This window comes from Thunnus albacares, chromosome 15 (genome assembly GCF_914725855.1).
Source record: "Thunnus albacares chromosome 15, fThuAlb1.1, whole genome shotgun sequence".
NCBI classification, from domain to species: domain Eukaryota; kingdom Metazoa; phylum Chordata; class Actinopteri; order Scombriformes; family Scombridae; genus Thunnus; species Thunnus albacares.
This window is the reverse complement of record NC_058120.1, coordinates 8,575,125-8,596,810: the sequence shown is the minus strand read 5'-3', so window position 1 is coordinate 8,596,810 and position 21,686 is coordinate 8,575,125. Positions and strand designations below refer to the sequence as shown.

Below are 21,686 nucleotides of genomic sequence, written 5' to 3'. Positions count from 1 at the left end.
AGGAGCTGTCTCAGAATACAGAGGACATGTGGAGTCGTCATCTGGCCACTGCAGGTTTTGGATGATAGCAGTACATCAGAGGTTGCTTTATACTGAATCTAACCCCTGGCACTTTCAAAGTCTTCCTATCCTATCTTTGCACATTTTTGCCCAGCTATACTTGTCTACTTCCAACAGGTTACCTTTTCCCAATCTTTTCTGTGTCCTCCTCTAAAAATGTTTGCTGCATTACAAGTGCCCTTCAGTAAAACTGTGAGTCACATGAACAAGAAGCCACCGCAAGTCCGTTTTTTCCTACAGAGCTCAGCAACCGAGGAAACATGGATAACGTGCAGACGGTCAGCAAGTTAGTCAGCTGAAAAAAGTTGGCTCCTGCTGAAGTTTTCAAGGTCACTGACTGTCAACAACCACTCCTAATTGTGTTCCTTCTGGCCACCCCACTGAAGTGATTGCACTCTGTGAAAAGCATTGCAGCCTTACTGATGCAACAGAGCTGAGAGATTGATTCCAACAATCCAAGACTTCCCAGTTGTTTACACAAAGAAAATATGAGCAAAATTATCAAAAATGATACACAACAGATGTGTACAACCATTTTTAATATTATGGTATATTATTTTATGTTATTTAGTTTTACTTGTGGGAATTTACTTCTGATAGATTGTCTATACATGGAAAAAGGTGTTATTCATGTGTCTTATTAACTCTGCCCTGATAAGAACCCTGCCAGGTTGAAAGAGGTCTGTATTTTTAACCATAATCACGCCAGATTAAAAGGATTTTAATGTAAGTCATCGCCTTGCTCTACATAAAAGTGTTCTACATTAAAGTGCCTGAAGATTTTTTTCCCCTTGCTGTTATAATTCTTTTCATCTTCAAGAGCACCTTAAGGTTCCTGGATCTCATTGCATGAGAGACTGGTTGAACTCATAGCTTTTTATATGTCTTCAAAGGTCTCAAAAAATGACAATTGGAGAACAATTACCTCAAATGCGTGGGTCAATGGTAAGACTAGAATTTTGTTCTCTTTAAGAGTAATGGTATATTTCTGTTTATATGTGGTGAATCCTACCATATTACCACAACCACTTCCCAGCCTCCTATTGTACACACATACTTTAGATAGATTATATTTGCCTTTTCAGGAACTTTGTGACTGTATACCGCCACAAAGATAAAATCAAACTCTCTAACCACCCACAAGTCAGAACAGACCCAGCCAATAACCAACTTACTGGCAGTGTTAGCACACTGTAATGGTGTTACTTTATGCCTTGCAGGTTTTCTTGCACCAGGACCAAGGCTTGAACAATCATGTATGTCGACCACAATATCCTTGTGTCTCTAAGCACCACTATTGGAGGTCTATTACTTCCCTGCTGCCTGAGTAGGTGCTAACTGTAATCTTCACATAGTTGGATCTTTATCATTAAGCTAAATAGATGTACAACTAGAACTCTACCTATACATAGGGGCGGCTGTGGCTCAGGAGGTAGAGCAGGTTGTCAACTAATCAGAAGGTCAATCTGATTCCTCCTGTCCTCATGTTGAAGTGTCCTTGGGTGAGATACTGAGCCCCAAATTGCTCTTGATGGTTGTGTCATCATCTTGCATGGTAGCTTGTTGCCATCAGTGTGTGAGTGTGTGTGTGAATGTGAATGGGTGAATGAGCAGCAGAAACATTGTAAAGCACTTTGGATAAAAGCGCTATATAAATGCAGCCATTTGTCATTTACCATATTGCAACGAAATGTGTGGGATTCTAGCTAATAATTTATGATTAAGTTAGTCTTTCTTTTTAAATGTTTGGTCTTTGTTGTACTTATATTATTTTTATAGTCAGCAACTGTTAAAGGAGTAGTCCGACATACTGGGAAATACACATATTTGTTTTCTTACCCAGAGTCAGATGAGAAATTTAATACCACTCTTATAACTTCATATATGAAGCTATAGCCAGCAGCTGGTTATCTTAACTTAGCATAAAGATTAGAAAAACAGAAACAGCTAGCCTGGTTCTGTCCAAAGGTAAAAAAAATAAAATAAAAATCTGCCAACATGCAGCTGTAAAGCTCATTTACTAACATGTTATATCTGATTTGTTTAATTCAAGACTCCAGGAAGTCACTGTGTCCGGCCAAGAAATACACTAGTCTGTCACACAGACCCCTGTAAGACCCCAACTTGTCAGTTTTACACTTCATTTTTGTACATAGTATTTGAAAGCATTTGAAATGCTGGACACAGCTAGGCTAGCTGTCTCCAACTATTTCCAGTCTTTCTGTTAAGCTAAGCTAAGTGTCTCCTGACTCGAGATCCATATTTTATGGAATGGATAGCAGAGTGGTATCAATCAATTAAACTCTCAGCAAGAAAGCAAATTAATCTCTCTCCCAAAATGTAGAACTATATTCCCTTTACAAATCTATGTTTTTGAATCCTTATGCTGGTAATATTACTTGCACTAAAGCTGCACATATTCACACTCTTTAATTTGACTGTTTACATTATAAAATATAAGAATTTGCAGACAGTTTTACATAATTGCAGTCTTTGAGGAATGTCTCATATTCAAATATCTTGTTATATTTGCAAAATGATACAAGATCAGTTCGCTGGACACAAACTGTATCCATAGCTCCAGTTTGTATGGTGAATACTGACCCCTCTATACACTCTTAACACCTTCCTGCATCCTGTCTTAATTCCTGGATTTACTTTTTGTCTGTATGGATTGCATTATACTGTTTTCCTCCAATTTTCAGCCTCTCTGATTTTCTTTGGAAACACACTTTTGTCAATGTTGACCCCGTTCCCAATGACGGTAGAAAGGCTTTAGTTTAAATTTGCATGACTCCACTTTCATCCCAGCTCATCATTCAACTTGGCGAGCAGACTTTCTGTACAGAGTAGAGTTGACTTCAGCTGTCATATCATCCATCTGTCTGTGCTGCCTTTTCGCACTCACAATCAAGTGAAAAAGAATTACTAGTCATTTATCTTAACTTCAGTAGCCCTGGCTCTAAATTATGCAGAATTATGAGATATTTTCTGTCATGATAATCATTAACTATGTGAACCCTTCTAGTTCACAGTTTCATACATAATTAGCTGTGTAGTTGTGAATCCACCAGTTGCAAATGCCCTGACTTGTGTGAAAATGACTTTATAAGAAGCTTGCTTCAGCATACACTACATTTGACACAGCACTGGCTATATATTCCTGCAGCTCACCCATTACATTAATGGAGAGTGTATGGGTTATTTAAAGATGAAAAAACTATCGCATTACTCACCATTAACTGTTGCAAATGGCTGCATATGAACACTTAGCAGTGAGGCTCAGTGGACTGCAATGTCGATCTGTTGGTCATACTCAAAACCTGCTTTGAATTATTGTGTAGTATAGATTTGAGACATATCATCAGTCTTGTTAAACTGTGTAAGTGAATTTCTTTGCAGGCATATTTTCTGTATGTGGGATTTTCAGTTCAGTGGTAATTTGTAAGTGGTAACCTGTCTTTTTTATTTTGACTTGGATATGAAGTCCTTGCAATTACACTCAACAGTATTTCAAGTATGTTTTCATTAATCATTTTAAATTCAAATAAATAAATTACAGCTCATCATTGTCAACTGAGCTTTAAGGTAGGAGTGTTGTCTTGATGAAGGTAGTCAAGTCACTTAATAGCATCTCAGTAAGTCTTTTCAAATTAATCTGTTGTGTGTCTGGAACAGTAAATACCTCATGAATTGCTAATACAATTAATTGGGGATTTTAAGTACAAAGAGCTAAATTGGATGACTGAGCAGTGATCTGAGCTAAAAGCTTTGAGGTTATGGAGTCTGTGGCTGTGTCTTTGTATCTGCGGTTCACTTCATTAGAGTCAATGTTTTTGCTCAGGGAGACGTGATTGAGAGTAGTGACAGCACACCATCTCTTTTCATCTGACATTAGACAGACAGACGGGCTCCTGTTTCCGCCCAGGCCGGCAGCTTGATGCCCACCGCCAACATCCATTAGGATCGGTTTAACATCAGTCCTTTCCCCACTAACCTACATGGCCACGAGAAATGGGGCAAAACTGCCCTTAGAGCAGCCTCCGGGGCCCTCCATGAATCCTTGCTTCCCTCATTCTGCCACCTAACTCCACTCTCCTTTAGAATAACCTCCTATAATATCACAAATACTGAGTAGACATGCTGAGTACATGCTGTGCTGGGCATGATATCATATATTAGACAACATAAAAGACTGACATGAATACAAAATACAAATAGAGTGGGAAGCAGAACAAAAATGATGCAGATGAATCATATAAGATCACCAAGATGTAAAGTCTGTCACGCTCATGATCACGTTGAGCAAAGGCTGATCCTGCCAATTCCAATTACTCCTCAGTTTTTTTAGAAGGGCAAAGTATGGACGGCCTACTGGGCCATAATAAGCCAGATCCCTTTGTGTGGTTTCAAAGCGAGCTCCAGGTTTGAAACAAGGCACAACAACAACGATCTGTGTTGTCATTCAAAAGAGGGAACTTCAAAGAACCTCATTTTCTCTTGCCCAGCTGCACTGTGGCTTGCTGCCATGGGCCAATCATTATAATGAGTTAAAAAAAGCACTTTGGAATAGACAGCTAAACACACCGCAACACTGCCAGCTACTGTACAGACTGTCTCAAATACTGTCTCAAAAACAGATCATGAGATGTTCAAGTGAGCAAGAACAAAGGCGCTTGCTGTCTGAGAGATTATAATAATTATAAATTGATGCATAATGGTCCAAAGATAATGCAAAATGAATATTAGAATATAATATACAGCATTAGGGACATCAGCGTGTTTTATATAAGGAACCAATAGTTTCCCCTAGGTTACAAATTTTAAGTATTGTGGGGAATATAATAACTGTATATAAAAATATCAGCCTATTAAATTTAACAATACATAAACATTAAAAATATTACTCCTTAACCTACCAGAAACCAAAAACTTGACTGACAGACTGGATCACTATAACCTAGAAATTTTATATTAATTTATAAAATTTTATATATTTTTTGTTTCTTAGCGGAAATATGTTCTTGCATTTGAAAATTTGCAGTTAAAACATTTGAAATAGTTCAAATACTGAAACAATTCAAGTTGTAGTTGAAATACAAACATTGAAAGAAGCTGAAATGGCAGTTTAAATAGAAGAATAGAGTAAAAGTTTTAAGTGTAAGTTATGGATGAAGTTGAAGTGAAAGATTTTTTTTGTTCGAAGGTGTTGATCTGAGACCTGAAAGGATTTTAATGTGTATGGCAAATTGCAAGGAAGACTTCAAACCGCAGTCAAAGAATAGGAGATTAAAGAAGTCAAAGATTTACTTTAAGTTCAAACCCTGAAAACAGTTAATGTCAGTTGAAGTGAAGCCAATAAACTGAGCTAGATGTGGAAGTGGAATTCCTGAAAAAAAGTTTTTCGTAGTTGTCGTGCATTGATGAAGACCTGAGACCTGAAAGTTTTGAAGTATCAGATGAAGAGTAAGCGTTGAAATTAATTTCACTTCACTAAGAGCGATTAATGCAGTTAAAATGTCGGATGAAGAGCAAGAGATGAAAGTGTTTCAGATTTTACTTGAAGAGTAAGACAGCAGTTGAATTGTTAGAGACAAGGATAACTGGACTTGGTTGTAGATACTTGAGGATGTTTCACCTCTCATTAAGGGGCTCCTTCAGTTCTAACTAACTGGTGGGGAGTCCCAGGTATTTAACCTCTATGGGGTCATTATTAAGGCCATTGATACCACTTGGTTTATTCTTACTCCTGGCTGTTGTAATGACAGTTGACAGAGTCATTGGAGTCACCTAAGGCCAAGTGTAAATGTCAGTCATTGGAGTTGATGTGAATGGTTGAAATGTGAATGGGAAGGTATGAAAGCACAACATTGCAGGTGGGGGATAAGTGGTGTCGTAGATAGTTTCTCTTCTTTGACGATGATATAGCCTTCTTCATTAATCTTTCAAACCATCTGTCCTCCCCATCCAAAATACATACGTTGTTGTCCTGGAAAGAGTGTCCCTTATCTTTCAGGTGAAGGTAAATTGCTAAGTCTTGACCTGAGGAGCTTGCAGTGTTTGCATCCGCATCTCTGTGTTTTTCAAACCTAGCAACACACTAAGATAGAAACTGGTCCATCCGAAAGACCACAAACGCATGGCTCAGGTCAAGACTCAGCAGTTTACCTACACCTGAAAGATAAGGGACACCCATATCACCCATATGCACATACATTCATCAATATAAATGACACACACCATGCACACAAGCTTCTTTTTTTTTTTTGTACCTTGGCCCACATGTGTCCTCCAACCTCAAGAGTCCTCCGGCTCCTTTCGCCTCCCCTGCTGCCAACAAATACCAAATATGACATAAGACCACCTACTATGGATAGAAAATGGTATAGGCCCTGAGCTATCCCTCCAGGCACATGATCTTCTCGTTTTAGTACTAATTCTAGTTCAGTCAGTTAGAACTGAAGAAGCCCCTTGGATGAGAGGCGAAACATCTTCAAGTATCTACAACCAAGTCCAGTTACCCTCGATTCAACCATCCTTGGATAACCATTACCCGGATGACTGAGAATCTTCACAGACATCTTGAACCGTTAGAAGAATAAAAATCAGTTCATCAGTCAATTGACATGTAATGGGTGAAAGCAGTAGAAGAAATGCTATTGTTCCATTGTTGCTGTCTTCTTACAGCCTTGCACCTCTGTGATGTGCGTATAATTATACCCCTTCCTTATGAAAGTGTCAGTGAAAGTGTAAGTGATGAAAGCACTTACGCTTTATGATGATCAAGAATGGGAGCTTTAAGTGGACTCTTTGTACATTACTTGCCATTATATACTATTTTATAATTGATATTTATAATTATAATACAAAACAAAATGAATATTAGAATAATTATGACATAAAGTATTCAGACTCTAAATGATACAAAGAATCCTTTAGTTTCCCCTGGTGGCTAAATTTTAAGAGAGGAATTTGTCTTATTAATATTATTAATTATTCTTATTATTATTAATATATTAACTGTATCTGATATTATCAGATTACTAAATGTTACATTACCCAAACAATAAATAATTTGGTTTAACCCCTGTTACTGTGTTTTCCCCAAACTTCAGAGAGGATCAATGGAAATGGCCTGAGATTTTAGCAAAGATTCAGGAGCACTATAGCACCAGTAATGTCCTTAGCGGAAAGGAATCAATAGTTGCTCATCTAAATGGAGACTACCAGAATGTATTAGCAGCCAAAGACCATCCCACACAGGTTTTAATGGCAAAATTAAAAACCTTTAGTCCACACTGACAATGTGAATACTTCAAACTTGTGACAGGTTTCACCTTGAACAAGCCTCCATCAGTGTGACAAGCGATGACAATAGTGAACCTTGGACTCTCTTTGATTGTTAATGCATCACCTCAGGTTTGATCAGTTTCCCCTTCAAAAGCATTCACATACACATCTCTGACAGAAAGGGATTTTTATGGGCTTCTGTAATGTCAAACACACATGTCTGTCGTTATATCTGAGCTGACATTATGTCCTTTAACATGAGCATTTGCTGGGATATGATCAAATTAATGTGCTTCACTTGCTCAAAGGCACCAGTTATTGTCCAGTCCAGCCCTGTTGGCTGTGTTTGTGTTGGGATTTCATGCCTCACATGTGCTCATCGTGCTTTATTTGTCATGCCGTGAGCTGTGAGCCCTTTAAGCACCTGCCTCTGCTCTGCCATTTTGCTGCGATTATATCATTTGTTGATACTAGTATTTTCTGGTCATGCATTTGTATGCTAAGTTGACTATCTCCTGCTAACATTTGCTTATTCTATCAGCCTGGGTGTGATGATGCATGATGAAAAGGCCATGCACATGCTCTTTTCTGATTTTGAACCTTTTCTGGCTATGAATCTCAAACTCAGCATCAACCAAACAGCTGGAAATTATTGTGGCTGCAAATTCATATTACCAAAAACTCTGTCTTTAGAGCCTCCCAGCAACAGCTGCTACAGTAGCTCAGTGTACTGTATCTAAGTGTCTTCCTTTCATGTGTCATTTAATACCTCTTCCCATGGCACACAGAGCTCTACAACAAAGCTCCTCTCTCCAAGTTTTCCCAGTCCGTCCTCTGTCTGTGCTTGCAAATCTATTTTAACACACCGTGCCGCATCCGTCTCGCAATATACCACTTCTACTACCAGCCTGCTGTTTTCTAGGGGTGTTGCTTTGTCCCTTGCAGGTTTTCTTGGGTCAAGACCAAAGCTTTCCCAATCCCTTTGAACTTGTTTCCCAATTCCCTATGTCTAAGTGCCAGTGGCACTTGGTGGGCTGCTTCACCGAGAACTCAGATCTGAGCAGTCAGGCGCAAAAATCACTGAATATGCTGTAGAACGTTTTTGCATTTTTTTATTTTCTATTACTGATATAGCGGTCTGTTGTTGTACACAACACTATGTAGTCCTGTTTCACATATAGGTTTTCATCAGCCAATTATCCTATGAATTATGTCCATATTGGACGATTCAGCACCTTGTGATTTATGTCCAATGTCAATGTTCAGTGCCAATGCAGGAAGTAAGTTGTCTTATGTTGTCTTATTTGGTAAGGTGGAAAGTAAAATTGAATTGTGCAGGACAGGGTGATGGATGGGCATGTAGCACATCTGAGTTTTGTGCAAGAGACAAGAGTACCTTGTTTCTTGCAAAAAGCGACAACACTAACCCTAACTGTAACCTTGCAATTAAGGATCGCTTTTATATTGACCATAACCACGATCCTTTCCCAACCTTAACCAAGTGTTTGGACGAACCTTAATCTTACTTTAACCACTGTTTATTTGCCATGTGCAGATACTGTAAAACATTGTAATTTAACATATCTAATGTTTTGTAGAATTCTCAATATCAGTGTTCTTGTCTGGCGATAGGCTTGGTTTTCATTCAAGTTTTGTCAATTTTTTTATTGTTTTAAAGTCAGTGACTTACTTGTATATACAAATGTTCTTGCCCAACAGAGCGGATTTATGTTGAGATGTATCTTTAGGGGTTCATTTATGCCCTGTTGCTCTTATTACCATTGTGCCTTCAGCCACTGTTCAGTGTCAACCCTACTCTTACTTTTGCAGATTTAAATTCCTCTAGACATCCTTCCTATACACTGCCAAGGCATTAAGGGACTCCCAGTCGTCTCCAAACGTTGACAGTCTTTGGAAGCAAGCCAAGCGTAGACAGCCGTCTGGGTTTCTTTTATTCAGGATCAAACAATCAAACAGACAACATGAAACATGCAGCACAGGTACTTCTTCTGCTTATTGCTCCCTTTTTGGGAAAGAGCTGAACAGGCTATAATGATTATTCTGGCTGCTTCTCTCTCCAGACGTGCTTGAAGTGACATTCTGCCGTCTGCAGGCTCAGTCCAACTCATCTAGCAGCACCTGCTGAGACAGGGATGTGTATATTTAGGAGTGGGTGATCCTTGCTACCCCGGCTCACTACAGCTTTTTAGCTCATCATTTAATTTTGTCGTGCAGGCAAATTTTTACATAGTCACAGCTTGTCATATTGTTCATAAATTTCCTTATAGAAGAGAGGCTTATTCATCCCTGCAACCAACTCTGACACACTAACGATCATCAGAGTGTGTCCTGTGTGGTAATGAGCCAAAAGCTGTGCGGTGAGCTTCCTGCTGTCTCAAAGCTTAACAGCGCTGCATATATTTGATTTTAACTTCAGGTTTTTCTAGGCTTAAAGTTACAAAATTTAAACTTTCATCAGCAGATATCTCAGGGGTTTATCTCCTCTACTTATGCCTTTCATTCTGTTGGTAATTGCATTTACCCCCTCAGGTTCCCGTCATTCATTCTGTCTAATTAGCTCTCCTGACCCTCTAAGCATGGCTGTGACCTCTTCATCCGGTAAAGGCGCTGACTTCTGCCTCATCACTTTGACATTTGGCTGACATGCAGCCAGTGCTAAATGGAGGAAGGATCCTTCTTGGGCCAACATGTGCAATTGGATCAAGATATTTGTTGCACTTTCAATGGAATTTATTCGTTCTGGTGTTAATTAAAAGCAGTTATCACATTTGTTGTTAATGTCTAAGGAGGTTGCATGTGGGTCATATCTGCATGTTTAAACAGACTTGTAATACATGTGATTGGTGCAAAACCAACTGCTGTTGGCCAGCCCTCCAGAATGCACCAAATTAATTGGTGACTCATTGACAAGAACACTGCCATGAAAAGACGACTGTGTCTTGTGAGAGCGAATTTCAGTTGAACAATGGGCCTATTTAAAGCTGACTGGGAGGCTTGTTGTAAGGAGAATTAATGTTTGAATTAATCAGCACCTAGCTTTGCTTTTCTTCCTCTGTGATTTAGCATCTGAGGGAGGAAACGGGGCAAGGAGTCATAACTCACAAATTAATCATTTATAATCATTCATCTCACTTGCTGGCTAACTGCATTGCAACCGTAAAAAATGAATTAACATGCACAGATAAGATACACTGATATGTAAATGACATCCTTCTCTCCATCCTTCATCCTTCAAAATAAAGTTACAGCTGTGGGGGTTTTTAAGAGCAGTACTGCAGTGCTGATGCATTTAAACCAGCTTGAACACTTCGCTGCCTACAGGGCCGATGTTCACATGGGTTACATGTAAAGCCCAGAAGACATCTCTAATATGACTGTAATTCTCCTTGGCCTCAGCACAAACCACATGGCATGCCTCCAGGCGCCCAGCTGTAATTTTTTATACACATGTAACGCTCTGCAAAGGGAAGAGTCTTCATAAACTCCCAACCCAGATAATACAGCTCAGGGGAGAAGTCTGTAGAATGACGTCACACTGAACCTTTTCTACACCCAGAGGTACGGATGGCGTATCAATTCAATCCACACGCTGGAAGTCGACCACTGATGCAATGTGATGTGCTTCTTTTCTGTTATTGCTCTCATCTTTCACACTGCACCACTCGCTGACACTTGCCACAAGCTATGTTTTAATGGGGCAGTTCCACAGAGATGAGATGAGTGGTGCTCGACTTTGACCAGAGCAGGGTTAAATGGGGAGCTGATGGTGAGTGTGGTTTCACCATTGCTGACAAGACAGAATAAAATGCTCAGCTCTGTAGCATGAAGCACCATTACACATCCATTTAAAAGGAAATATTGCACTGATGTCACAGATCAACTCTGGAAAAGCTCATGCTAGTTTGTACTTTGATCACACTGACCACCTGAGAGACTAAAGGCCTAAATGGACAAGTAGCATATAATAACCAGTCCAGAGTCTGCAAATACTGTGGTATTTTTAGAGAATATGAGCTATTCTAAACTAGTTAGCTTCTTCTACTCCTTACATTAGACAACAGTGATTATTTAGCAAAGGTACAGTAGAATACAGAGTAGCAAATGCTAAAATAGAGTTTAACAGTTGAACAAGTACAGCAAACTGACCCTGAACCTAAATTTTGAAAAACATTTTTACTTTTACTGTAGAGGCGGCATGATTGCATAAAAAATAAATTCCAATTAGCCTTTGGCAGCATAAATTAAAGTAAACACACAAGTGATTTGAAAATCTCTTGAACTTCAGTGGAAAATTAGGGCTCATCCCAAGGCAATTATGAGTCCACCTCACAAACAGACAGAGTGAAGAGGAAAATAGAGAGAAACTGTTGAGAAAAGTTCCTGGTGAGTTCTGCAGTCAGTCCGAAACTCACACACACTCCACAAACACAGTGTGTACATTGCTAGCTTGATGCAGCCAACAACCAGTTGGCACCTGCAGTTAAGGTCAAATAAAAATGGGAAAAAACAGACCAGTGAATAACATGAGTTGGAAATTCACTTCAGTTGTGGTCTGAACACACTTTCACACTTACACAGGTAGAGGGGAGTCAAAAAGTCAGCAAACTGCAGTAAGCTAATGGCAGTTACACAAAATAGCCACCAAGTTACTGGTTACCACGCCCAGTGGCTGTAGTAGCAAAATCATTGAGTATTGAGCCAGGATGAGTTTTGTTGCTTATAAATATAACTTTTTATATAATGTATGAATACACATGTATAACATAAAGCCCATGTAAATATTTTCATCTTCTTCCTAAATTATGAATTACTTCCTTCCTTCTGGTATCCACTGCTATAGATATATATCTCTGGATGCTTCAGATGAAGAAATTTCCAACACTGAAAGATACCAAGCTGCACGACTTGCTGTAAACATAATTATAAATCTCTTTAATGCTGTTATCTTGAGATCACTTGTTAATTATTCCATTATCTTGAGAAAACAAGCTTTTTAACTCGAGATAACGAGATAATCAACCCTTCATCATGAGAAAACAAAAGGTTGTTTCTTTTTATTACTTATAATGTTTATCAGAGATCAGGAGTGTCATGCCAGTATGCATAGATGGCGTCTTGACAACTGTAGTAACTGATTTAAGCTGAAAATTAGATCGAGGAGTACCCATTATTATTAACAGCACCTTTATTAATGATATCTGTGTCATGGCCAAATGGCAGGTTGATTAACTTTTGGTCATAATATGATGGGATGTTTCATATAGGAGAAGTACCAAACAATACCTTTCAAGCACTTTCATTTTATTGGACTTAATGAGAGAAAGGAAAGTGAGATGGAGAGAGGGAATAAGAACCAGATTTGAACCCATGTCCTTAAGAGCCACCCGAGCAAATGAGAATGAGCTCCATCCATGATAAATCTTGTGATAAATTATTCTGTTATCTTGAGAAAACAAAAAGTTGATTTCTCAAGGTAACGAAATAAATTTACTTGTGATCTCAAGAAAACGGCATTCAAAAAGTGATTGTGAGCACAGTATGGGCCATATTTTTTTTATACTTGAAGGGGTGCAATTATACGCACATCACATTGGTATAAGGCTATCAAAAATAGAAAAAGAGTAATGCCCTTACATTCACTCCAAACCCACCAATTTTAAAATAAATAAAATTGGTGGCTTTGGAGTAAGTGTGCAGGCATTAATATCTTTTTTTATACCGCACCATATAGAGTGAAAATTTCTGCTTGTTATTTCCTAGTTGTACGTGAACTGATTAGTAACTGGAGTTTTTAATCTGTTTTATTAAGAGTGATGGGAAGAGCAATTAATCTACAGTAATGTACCGTAAATGCAAAGAAGGCTGCACTCCTGTATTGATTGATGGTCTGAGGAGAATGAGTTTAACTACACTGCTACAGTACAACAGCTTCTACATTACAACAATACAACATCAGCACCATCAAAACTATCAGGCTACACTTTTATAGCCCTTCTTTGAAGGCCCCCCTGGGCTCATAAGTAGCATGAACCTGCCATCCCTCTGCAGGCTGGCTTGAATAGCGACTGACCTTTCATTTTCGTCTGTACATCATCAGTGAGCCCAAGGGCACTGGGAAGAGCCACTGCACCAAACTCCAATATTTTTTATTAATTCGGGCTACTGTGAAGCATGCTTCAAAACAACATGATTGTCTGGAGCAACCAGACAGTAAAATGTAGCAGTGATCATTATCACAACTGAGGAGAGGGCAATTTGGGACAAGATCATTATCTTATTATGTTAAGTTACAACGAGACAATGCAATTTGTGATAAGCTGTGATTAGGCTGGTTGTAAATTGAGTGACTAGATAAAAAGGGTTTTTTTTTTATGTACTTTGTCAAAAATGTCCCTGGAAATTTGACCCACTGCCCTATCAGAGCTGATGCACAGACAACAGGTAGTCAGATTCAGGATTGTGCAAATACTGTGGTCCAGCCATTGCAACACTACCCTGGACTGACATGAAAAAACAACATTTCTAAATTTTGGGCTTCGGCTCATTTTTAGAATAACAGTTGAATAAAATTTTCTGTAAAAATAGTATTTAGTCTAAAGTCGGTTCAAAGCCTTCACCACAAATAACATTTTGGTGGGGAAACAATCTTTTAATTAATTCAGCAAACAGTAAAATTTGCCTTCAAGAAAACTCCCGAAAAAAAACAGCATTTGCAACTTTCTTTGCAATGAATCTGTAACGATATAACTGTATTTGTATGTTGTCCCCTGGTTTGTAATCTTTATGCACACCCTACTTATAATACTGGAATGTCTGACAGGGATCTGAAGGCAGCATCTCGTTTATCTCTTAGGTTGACTCACAGTTACTGTGTATAACGTATCGATTTCAAGATTCTGCTTCTCACCCTTAAGGCCCTTCATAACCTAGCACCTTTGTATCTTTACAAACTCCCTCATATCTATGCACCCTCCCATATTCTCAGATCCTCTTTTGCCATCCAACACACTACACCATCTGCCTGCTTGACTACCATGGGGTCTACAGCCTTCAGCTGTTCTGCCCCCCGCCTCTGGAACTCTCTCCCACAAGACATTTGCAATATCGACTCTCTCTACCTTCAAATCCCTTCTCAAAACACATCTTTTCAAACTGGTATATTCGGTCTGATCCTGACTCTAATGGTTACGCCCACGTTGGGTTTTGCATGAATAATGATTTTATATTGACTTATTATCGTATATCAAAGCTTTGTTTGATTCTATAATGTCTTGATACATTGCTGCTTGTTTTTAACTGTCTTGTAAGGTGTCCTTGAATGCTTTGAAATGCGCCCATAAATAAATGCAATGTTATGATTATTATTATAGTTAACACACAGCACGATCAGTCCGTCCCTGTCAGCTCAGTCTTTTGGAAGTGTAGGAGGTATTTAAGTAAAGTTGGCTGTGGAAGAAAGATGATCGCATGAGATTTGTGAATTTATAACCCCAACTACAGACCTACCTACCTACCGCTAACCAGCATGTCGAAGATCCCACAAATTCATGAAGATGACTGAAAGTAAAAACCCTGAGCACCTGGATCTCTAGTGTGGCAAAGCTCCTCTCTACCAATCTAAACTCACACTGATGAAGCAGCCAGGCTCAGAGAGTATGGCTCACTTTGATTCATGCTCTTTGATGAAGGTGCGAGGTTGTGACAGATCCTTTATGATGTGTGAAATTATTCATCCAAGGGTGCGTGGCCCTGAGCGTGATCACCTCTTCTTGAGCACCTCCCAACACTCCTTAAGTGTTATAATTCCCTTAAAGTGCTGGCATCGTATATTTACTTCAGTAAATAAATGATGATACAAGTTTTAATCACGGGTGTAAAATGAAGCTAATAACATGGTGTTTCTTTGCCAGATTACTGAGCAGAGGAATTTTTTTTACATTCTAATATAAATTACACATTGTTAACAGCTTGTATGAGCTCAGATCATTAAAGGACTGATTCAGAAATCCTCCATCTACGAGAGATAGGATGTGAGAAAACTCGACAGTAATAGATTCATAACATTTCCTCTCCATCGTTTACAGCACCCTCTCTGTAAAGGGGAACCTGCAATAAAAATAATAAAAGCCTATTTGAGGACTTTGATCTTGTCTTCATATTGCCACAGTAGCACCCTGAATATTCCCTATGAGCTTTCATGCACAAAAGACAGATTTTTTTTTTAACATTAGCATGATAGCATCAAGTGCTGTCTGAAAACGAAAATTTCTGTTAGAGCAGTATGCCAAATTAACATTTCCTTTCATCTGATTGTCAGGTGAAGCACTGAAGAAGGCAGTTTTTCACTGAAGCATTTGGCCTGAATGAGGACATAATGATATGACCTAAGGTAGGTCATGCAGGACTTCACCTTAACTACATGTCAGCTCATGTAATGTGGCATGTTTTACTTGCGCGCAGGCTGTTTAGGCTACATCCACGCTGCAGCTCAGTGTCCCAATTCTGATGTTTTTTCCCTTCATGTGTCCCAGTTTTGATGTTTTCTGATCAGTGTGAACAGCAAAAAGCTGCATGGAGTCGCAGTTTTCCGATTCCCATCTGGACCACATGGAAGTGTGTTGCACAATCAGATCCCAGGGTGGGCAGCTTGTAACTCACAAACCAGAATTTATCAGCACTACCACGACTAGTCCAAACTAAAGGACATACACTATAGGTGAGAGGCTAGTAGGAGAGGTCTGGGTGTTGTTACTGTTAACCTGCACATCCTTATTAGTTCACATAAACTCACACGGGTAATATCCCAGTAGTCATCCAGAAACAAGACTAAAGGTGTATTAACAAGGGTCTATGGGTTTCATGTTGGTCAGCACAGTTGTTACTTCTGACTACTTCTGATTACCATGTCGAGTGACTTTTGTAAAAATCTGCAAGTTACAATGTTGATGTTGCTAGCAGTATGTTTCAGAGATTCAAACACTGTTTTTGTAACAAACCTTGTAGCTGCATCTGTGTGCTGATATTTTGTCAAGGAAATATCTTTTGTGTCTGGTCTATGAGACTAATTTCTTATTGTACTGTGTACTTCTGGAAATTCAGAAAAACAAGTAATTCATTTCATCGTGCACCTTTCATTTCAGGCAGTGCACAACACTGATTGGCTGCTCCCCCAAAGGTCACAAAGACAGAGCCGTCACAACACACCACGTACGCAGTAATGAACGAGGTGCGCATGAAAACTTGACTAGTGCATTAACACCTGTAACAGCTACCTGGTAGACAAATCTCTTCCCCTTTAATTTGGAGAGACTCTGGACAGGGCACACACTGAACTGTCAAAATAGTCTGCACTAAAAATATACGAATATATGACTCAAATACTCTGTATTATACTGATATCATATGAGGAAAAAAGCCATAAACTCACTATTGAGGAGCTACAACAGAATGTTTACTGTATGACATGATATAAATAGGAAAAATAAGGTAAAGCTGGAGAAAGTCATGGCTGTAGGTATTAGTACAATGCCCAATGACAGAGAAATACCATGAGTTACTATAGAACCTATGGAATAGGTTAAACTACTTAAACTACTGGAATTCCAATTTTAGGGGTATGATTAAGATTTATTTCCTTTTGAAAATATACCCATAAATTTGTCATATGAAAACAATTATACAACCTTGAACATTTTATCACAACAGGATCACACAACTTAACACCCACGTCCCTGCATTACAAAGAATTGCCCTTAATTGTTTTACAGTTGTTTTTTCTCTAAACATTTAAAACATTTTCAACAAAAAAACTAAACAATACAAGATTCCACTACAACTTTCAAATTGCCATCTATTAAATAACCACGACCCCTTGGTGCCCCAGGGAAGAATCCGGACACGCTAGCTTGAAGTGGTGCGATCAAAGAAAAATGAGAGAGGGGGGAAATTCAACCTATAAATCTGTGAAGCTCAACTTTGTCTCTTCCCAAAGAGGACACCGGCCAGTAAATCTTTGCCATTGTGTCTGGCCACTGACTCTTTTATATCATATCAAGGGATTTGTCTGGCAGGAAAATCTGCCCATGATTTATTATGTTATAAAATGGGTTTAACATGCCATTTCTATAGCTGGCAGCTTTTTCAGAGTAATAACACCACTGACCACTGTTATTTCTCAGGAAAAGTGTCTTGTGTGGCTGGAAACTGAGCTCTACGGTGAAGACAAAGCTCAGACTTCACATTGTAACTACTGTGTGTGTATAACTTTTCCTTGAGTTTAGAAAAATCCCCATCTAATGTTGGCGTCAATCCAAGGGGGACAACGACCTATTTCAAAATTTATGCAGCATTTCTCTTGAATATATTAACTGTGATTTTGCATACAAACATAGATAGTCCTCTGTTTTACTCAACAGTGACAATACTGTTGTTACAATGACCGAACAAGAACAGAGGCCTGGAAAAATGCTTTGGACCCTACCATTCATTTTAATTGTTCCGTCCAATAAGAAAGGCAATGCGTGCACATGCACAAAGAAACACAAATGCAACATGCGCACACCGATGCACACACACATACACGCACCCACGCACACATGAACACAACACACACCTCTCATACTGCAGCTAAGATGGGTATTAGACAATTTAGTCCTGACATGTTGCAGCGATGATAGTTCTACTGCCACCCGAAGATGTCCCCCGTCACTCCCAGCGGCTCCCTCCTTCACCTTGATGTCACGGTGAGTCGACAACATCATTACTCATCACATCACCACTGAAACACATGCCTAGTGCAGCACTATATCACTCCCATATTGATATGTTGGTTATAGTATTATATTCAATGTACTGTATGAGAACATTATTTCATATAAACACGTCCACAGTTTCATATATCACTTTTATATTCACATGTCCACTTTATCACTAGATCACCTTCATATTGACACCCACTATATTAGTACATCACTTTCGTTTTTGTCACAAATCCACTGTGTCATAGAAAAACATTTTTTTCAGTTGATATGTGTGCACTGTGTTGTTGACGTTGCTATCGTATGCCTCAGTCTGCATTGTTTTCAAATCATTTTCATATTGACCCGTCGGGGGCCACTTGTTTCTGTCACTTCAGCTGCTGCCCCGTTGGATTTACGTGGGACATACTCAATATCAAAGTTGCTCTTATGGCGTCCTTTCCCTCGGCTCCAGGCAAACAGAAGCAGGAAGCAGAAGATGACCACACCTAGGAAGGACAAGCAGCCCATGGCTGTAGATATAATGATAGTCTTTATGTCTATAGGGACTGTCATGTTGTACAATACTGTCCCATTCCCCCAAGTGCTGTTAGAATCTGTGAGATAGTTTGAGCTCCTGTTGATATAGTGAGATCTGTCACCAATGCCCAGGCTCTTCACAGCTAAAGAGGCTGACAGGCTAGCATTGCCAGCAGGGTTACTGGCAATACATAAGTACACCCCGCTGTCATGCAGCTCTGCTGCCTTGATCTCCAGGGTACCATCTGGTTGGACTTCCACCCTACCACTGCTCTTGGCTGTGATGTAGCGTCTGTGAGGAGTAATCCAGACCACTGAGGGCCGAGGTGCTCCTTCTGCCATACAGCTCAGGCGGGCAGGCTGACCCTCATCAGCCATCAGCAGCTGTGTCGTGTTGGGTCCAATCCGTGGCTTGGTGCAGGTCATGTACCTGGAGACCAGAGGTTCCTTGAGGTCACGGATAGTTTTTCCCAGGAGGTGCTCAGGGGCGGCGCACTCAGGCTGGACATCCAGAATCTGCAGGGAGGGGGGCTTGTGGCTATTCAGCAACCAAAGCAATCTGCAGTCGCACACTAATGGATTTCCACCTAGACAAAGCCTCTGGAGGCTGTCTGGTGAGGCAAACACTCCCCTCTCCAGAGAGTCCAGGCGGTTCTGTGACACATCCAGTAGTTGCAAAGATTTGAGGCCAACAAATGCAAAGGGCTCAATAGAAACCAGCTGAGCCCCTTGGAGACGGAGCTCCATCAGATATGGGAGTTGGCCTAGCTCTCCTTGATGGATGTGCTGGATGCGGCAGTAGGACAAGTTGAGATGCGTGAGGTAGGGCAGGTTGCGCAATGCTGTGCCGGGGAAGGCAGACAGGTTAGTATTGGTTATGAACAGCGTTGTGAGGTTGAGGCCATGCAGTGATAGGGGAGGCAGTGTGTCCAGCCAGGGCCAGTAATCAATCTCTAGTCGGCGGAGACGTGATAGCCTCTTAAAGGAGAAGGGCTTAAGAAAACTAATGCTCAAGTAGCGCATGTGCAGTTCAACCAGGCTGTGCAGATGTGCCAGAGCATCAGTAGGGACCACGGTCAGATTAGAACGTTCCAGGGTCAGACTCTGGAGTCCAAGTAATCCTGTAAAGGCCCGTTGGGAGACAAAAACCAATTCGTTGTCACCCACTTCTAGAGATGTCAACCTGCGCAGATCTTGGAAGGCATGATCCAGAAGAACCACCAGTCGGTTGTGGCTGAGATCAAGGCGGGTGAGGTTGGTCAGGCCTGACAGCACGCCTGCAGGAACCAGCTGGAGCAAGTTACTGCGGAAGTTTAGCGAGCGGAGAGCAAGCTGAGAACGAAATGAGCCAGGCTCCACCACACTGATGAGGTTGTCACTGAGATCCAGGTCCTCTAGCTGCTGGAACGAAGAGAAGTTGTCTGGCGTGATGATGCGTAGCTTGTTCTTGCTGAGATCCAGGACACGTGTCTCAATGGGGATGCCTTCAGGGATGGTGGGCAGGCGCTTGCGGTGGCAACTCACCGACTTGCTCTGGGCAGAGCACTCACATCGGGCGGGGCAGCTAAGAGCCGAGCTGGCCAGGAGAAGCAGCAAGGCCCCGCCCAGGAAGAGGTGGCAGTGGTGCAGGGCTGGGTGTCGCATGTCTCTTTTACCCACGTTGCCCTCTGTCATGGCACAGCTTCTTATCCATACAGAGCACCATCACGATCAGGCCCTGCAAGACACAATACACAAAAAAGAGATGTGTTAGAATACTCCATACTTAACTCAGACTGTCTTCACCCATTTGCCCCCCATCCTTTCTACAGTTTCAACCTTTTACACTTTATGTCTCCCTTAACTGCCAAGTCTTTTCTCCCTTAATGAACTATCACTATTCCTGGCAAGGTGGAAATAATGGAATTAAACTCACAGCAGGGCAAGATACAGCAAGAGAAATATCAGCTGCAGAAAAATGTGAGTGTTCATGACTGTGTTAGCACAAAAGGTTGCAGGCTAACTGGAGATGTTTTATGAGGATGGAAGATGTTTCAGCCCGATGGCGAGAAATGACCCTCGTTAGAGTGCAGCAAGGCTAAATGCCCATGCGGGTTTGTTGTGCCTGCATGTGCGTGAATGTGTATTTTTGCATCACTGATGATATGCTGTATGTGTGTGTGTAGGGTTCATGGGGTGGCGAATGGACTATGTGACAAGTGTTTAAACATACAAACATATATACAAACAATACAAATTGAAATGGCATCCTGTGTGTGTCTACAAGTGAATCTAAAGGGCTTACAGCACTGTTTTCCAGGCAAATATAACCTCACCAGTATGAATGGAAACCCACAGTATATATGACTCCTTAATAAGTAATCAACACACTGAGTCATAGCAGCCTTTCTAGTCTGTCACTGACTCATTGTTTCATTTTACATTGAAAACACTGAGTTTCTACATTCATTTCTAAAATGTCTAAATATGGATTTTTTACATCAAGGCTGCATATATTTCATATTTAATAATCAATAAAAAAGCAAGTACTGAAAACAGGGACTGTGAAAAATAACAGTTGCATACATTTACATAATCCCCCACAACTGTTACTATTTGCTTCATTGCTTTATTGCTCTGTTCGTTTCTGTTTAGGCTGCTGCCTGTTATCGCAGATTACTACTGGTTTATGTTCTTTATATTCTATGCTGTATTCTGTTGCACTTGTTCAATTTCACAGCAATCTGTTAAGTTTCATCTCATGTCAAATACATGTGATGCACATTACTTGTAGGCTAAATACCTACTGTAGTCACTGTGAATGCAAACACACAGCTCAAGATAGTAAAAAGCAAGATTGTTATGGCAGAACTTTCTGTTTCACATAACAGGATATCTGCACTTTACTTCTATGTGAAAAACAATAAATTACTGCAATTAAAAATAATTTTGAAGAAAATATTTCTCCTCGTTGGTTGCACATTATATTAGATTTAGAATTGTTTTTGTAATTAAATCCTTGCTTTACATTTAATTCATTTGTTTTGTGAGTGACCATAC

The 21,686-nt window shown here is 40.1% G+C and overlaps 1 protein-coding gene across 3 annotated transcripts in view; it reads right to left on the bottom strand.

The window, feature by feature from the left end:
- Positions 1-16,977: 16,977 nt before the first annotated feature.
- Positions 16,978-21,686, bottom strand: part of lingo2b (leucine rich repeat and Ig domain containing 2b) — a 32,431-nt gene continuing 27,722 nt past the window's right edge. For all 3 annotated transcript variants that reach the window (XM_044373926.1, XM_044373927.1, XM_044373928.1), the window contains one exon: positions 16,978-20,364. In XM_044373926.1, coding sequence (XP_044229861.1) covers positions 18,453-20,321 — 1,869 coding nt within the window. In that variant the 5' untranslated portion in view covers positions 20,322-20,364 and the 3' untranslated portion in view covers positions 16,978-18,452. The remainder of the gene's footprint in view (positions 20,365-21,686) is intronic.